The 4,268-nt window shown below is 47.7% G+C and overlaps 1 protein-coding gene across 1 annotated transcript; it reads right to left on the bottom strand.

Annotated features, from left to right (window-relative positions):
- Positions 1-648: 648 nt before the first annotated feature.
- On the bottom strand, positions 649-2,284 carry LOC125520989 (cyanidin 3-O-rutinoside 5-O-glucosyltransferase). The gene has a single exon (XM_048686027.2). It carries the CDS (start codon positions 2,169-2,171, stop codon positions 723-725), a length of 1,449 nt encoding a protein of 482 aa, XP_048541984.2. The 5' UTR covers positions 2,172-2,284; the 3' UTR covers positions 649-722.
- Between the last annotated feature and the right edge of the window lie 1,984 nt (positions 2,285-4,268).

Below are 4,268 nucleotides of genomic sequence, written 5' to 3'. Positions count from 1 at the left end.
ATGATGCAATAAATTAATTTTAAATTTATTTACATGAACAGTAACCCCACACAAAACCTGCTACAGTAGATAATTACATTGTTTGCTACAGTGTCTCTAACTTTTCTTCTTTGTTTTGCACTAGATTGCACTGTAGCTTAGATGAGTTTCCTCCTTAATGTTAGAGGATCCACTTCCCTCACCATTGGCCACCCAGCTTGTGCGGCAAATGGTGACGGCCGCCGTTGCCCGTGAGTGACACTGATTTGCGGGCTCTAGGACCTCACCGTTGGGCACCCAGCTTGTGTGGCAATGGTGATGGGCAACGCCGCCGTGACACTGATTTGCGGGCTCTAGGCTTGTTTAATGGGAAATAGAATTTCTTTTAGAGAAAGGTGTTGAAGGGCCTGAGAAAATACATCACCAGACAACTTATTCTATTACCTCCGTTTCAGTTTACAAGTCCTACGCGTATACTTAGGTTGTCAATTTTATCACCCTAATTAAACTATAACACAAAAATTATATCGTTTCAAAATAGAACATCTAAAGTTTATATTGGTATATTTTTTGTAATATATGACTTGTATTAGGTTGGTCAAATTGACGACCTAAAGATACACGCACGCCCTATAAATTAAAAGGTGTTGAAGGGCGTGAGAAAATACATCACCAGACAATTATACTCAAGGTTTTTATATTGCAGAACAAAAAACGAGGACTCGTATAGTACATAAATGCTTCTAAGCATCATTCGCAAATTGGTCCAGGAAAGTCCTGAGGTTAAGACCGGATGAGCCGCCGGCCGCGATCGCTTGCTGCAACTTCGCCTTCCACGCCGCCGAGCTCGCTCGTATGGCGGCACCCTCCTCCCTGTCACCCATGATCAGTTCCAGGCACCTCGCGAGCTCCTCCGCGTCCAGAACCCTGTCAACGTCGGTCGCGGCGCGCACGCCGATGCCCCACTGGACGACCAGGCGCGCGTTCGTGTCCTGGTCGGACCACTGTGGCACGGCGACCACCGGCGCGCCGCACGCCACGGTCTCCAGCGTGGAGTTCCAGCCGCAGTGCGTCACGAAGCACCCGACGGCCGGATGCGACAGCACCCGCACCTGGTCGCACCACCCAACCACCATGCCCCGCTCGTCGCCGGCGTCGTCAAAGCCGTCGCCTCTGTTGTTGTTCCGCACCACCCACAGGTACGGTCGGCCGCTAGCTGCGAGGCCTCGCTTCAGCTCGTCCTTCTGTCGCTTGCTCACCGCCGCCATGCTCCCGAACGACACGTACACCACCGACCGTGCTGGCTTCGTGTCCAGCCACTCCATGTAACCATTTTCGTCGTGCTCAAAGAGATCTCCTACTGCGGCGGCGGTGCCACTCGTGCCGCTCTCGCCCTCGGTGAAGAGCGACACCACGGCTGGCCCGACGGGGAACACGTCCAGTCCAGGAACGGACGCGAGAGCCATGGTCTCTAATTCTTCGACGGTGTTCACGAGCACCATGGGCTGCCTGCTTCCTCCAGCGCTGCTGCTACTGTGGACGTCCAGGTCCAGCTGCTGGAACGTTCTGCGGATGTCCCCGAACGCCGCAACTAACCTTCTGTCCGTAAGATTGGTGAAGAAGCTCGGGAGGTCCCGGATCGCCATCGGCGGGAGGCCCGGCATGGACACCGTGAACCCCGGCTCAGCAGCATGCTCCGTCACGAGCCGCTCGTACCCATGGAAGTAGTGGTAGTAGACGGCCAGCATGGTGGCCGGCTGGATCCAGTAGAGCGCTCGGGGCACGCCGCGCTCACGGGCGACCTCCGCGGCCCACCACATGAGCATGGCGTAGACCACGCACGTGACGGGCCGGCCCCGCGCCGCGAGGCGGTCCAGCACCGCCGCGAAGGTCTCGCGGCCGACGCGGCCGAACGCCTCCACGTACCTCTGCGCCTCGTCCCCGTCGCCGGCGAAGAGGCTGAAGCCGTGGTCGTAGCCGTCCGAGTACGGGACGTAGGAGATGGCGCCGTCGTGGACCTCGTCGTCGGGGGACGCCAGCGAGGGGAACATGCGCCTGTGCGCGGACACAGAGGCCGAGAGCGTGACCCGCGCGCCCGGCGTGGCCCGCGCGAGGCGCTCCGCCAGAGCCCGCGCCGGGTTGATGTGGCCCTGGCCCGGGAACGCGACGACCAGGAAGTGCTGCGGCGCCATGGAAGACGTACGATGGATGAACGCCGCAGACCTTGTCGTCTTCAACCTGGCTAGCTACCGCCTGCCAGAGCTGGCTGCTGCTGCTGGCCGAAGCACGCACCCGCGCACTAGAGTTTATAATGGAGTGACGCTTGGTTTGGCGCGGGGCCGTCTCACGTCAGGTGTTCTAGGTAGGATAGGCACGGCGCTTTACTCTACTGCACGGTGTAATTACGGTGATGTCATCGCTTGCGGTAGCGATACTTGACACGCCGCTGTTGGATGGGTATACTTCACCTGCCCTAGCTACGAATGCTACATATATTGCCCGCCAGGCACACAAGACGCTGCGTAATTACCTAGAAATTCCTACTCCCTCCTTCCATCTATATAAGGCCTAATACGTTTTTCGAGACTAATTTTAACCAAATATTAAAGCAATAATATATGACATGCAACTTACACAAAGCACACCGTTAAATTCGTATGTGAAAGGAGCTTTCAATGATATAATTTTCACATTGTGCATGTCATGTACTACTACCTCTGTCACGGTTTAGAAGGCGCGCTTGGAAATTCTCTGGAACCTAGGTGGTTATCTATTGGTTGTGAGATGGGCTAAAAAATAGCATTCATACTATGCATGCATATTAAAATTGTATATCGGAGTACTAATTAGCTACTAGAAATAAATGCAATGCGCTCTAAACTTTGTCTATTGTGGAAGCGCACGCAAATTTAACTGTGCCTTCTAAACTGTGACAGAGAAAGTATTAACCTTGCCAATAGTCAATATCGGTCTTAAAAATCACATTAAGCCCTGTATAGATGGAAGGAGGGAGTAGCATCTAAAGCATGCATTTACCCGCCTGAACGAGGCTCGTCATGTTTTTCTCGTGACGAGATCGTTAGAGGTCAAAATAATAGGATTACAAGAAGGGTTTCGGCATGTTTTAGTTTCATCTTGACAGCGATTTTTCCATCATGTGTACTCACGGCTATGAGCCTAACTGGTATATAGGTGTACTGTGCTGTCCACCTCTTGTATACGTCAATCATGTGCGGTCAATTGAAGCCCATTATTAAAGGACACGTGTATGGCGTTTCTATCCCTTCTCTAACTAACGTCCACACTTGTTGTAGCATTGTCGGAAGAGAACGTTTGGTTCACCGGTGTATATATACATTCAATATGAACAAATAATAAAAATTTCAAAAGATAAAATAAACTGAAAATGCTTTTGAAATAAAGTTGACCGTTTATTGTACTTGAAAAAAATCCGCGAAGGAAAAAAACCCAACTGACTTCAGGGTAAGAAACAAAAAATAAAGGTCAAATAGGTGTGAACAGTAAATTGTATATAGCTATAAATTTTATTCTTTTTGGCTTGAAGTCAACAGGGGGTTTTCCTTTGCAAAAAAGATATATACTAGTGCAAAAGAAAGTCAAGTTTATTCCAAAACAACAAAGTTCTAGAATCTTTTAACCTTTACGCAATTATTAAGAACAAATCTCATATTGGGTGTATATGCACCCAAGAACCAAAGACATTTCCCTACCATTGTCCTCTTTTTCAAAACCGATTCCTTGTAACTACTTAAGATAATTTAGATGGTTCATACCTTCTAAACGAAACTTATATTTTCAAAACAAATTACATATTTGGAATCTTGGCGATAAGAACTGTAAAAGAAGACCAATCTTGGATACATCTGGAATAACTATTTTTGAATCACTTTTTAACACAATAAATGCTTTACATATTTGAATTCTCGATGACACGACCCTTAGAACAATTCTGATATTTGATACATTTCAAACTTATTTATATTTGCTACTTCAATTCCATATATTGAATAAATATCAATTTCACATATCAAAATTATCGGTTTCACATGTTGAAATTACCATTTTAGTTCATGTGAAAGTGAGATCTTTGTTTAGATGTGTGAAACAAATTTCTGAAATATGTAAAATGGTTTTTTTTTCAGTGCGTGAAACAGATTTTTGAAATATGTACAATAGATTTTATTTCAGTGTGTGAAATAATTTTCGAAGTATGTGAAATAGATTTCATTTCAATGTGTGAAACAGATTTTTGACATATGTGAAACAAA

This window comes from Triticum urartu, chromosome 7A, assembly GCF_056163025.1.
Source record: "Triticum urartu cultivar PI428250 chromosome 7A, HENAU_Tu73, whole genome shotgun sequence".
Lineage (NCBI taxonomy): Eukaryota > Viridiplantae > Streptophyta > Magnoliopsida > Poales > Poaceae > Triticum > Triticum urartu.
Note: the sequence above shows the minus strand (reverse complement) of the source record. Positions and strands in the feature narration are given on the sequence as shown.

What these genes read in the sequence shown, in the direction of transcription:
- LOC125520989 (XM_048686027.2), bottom strand. Translation starts at nt 2,171, where the DNA reads ATGGCGCCGCAGCACTTCCTGGTCGTCGCGTTCCCGGGCCAGGGCCAC.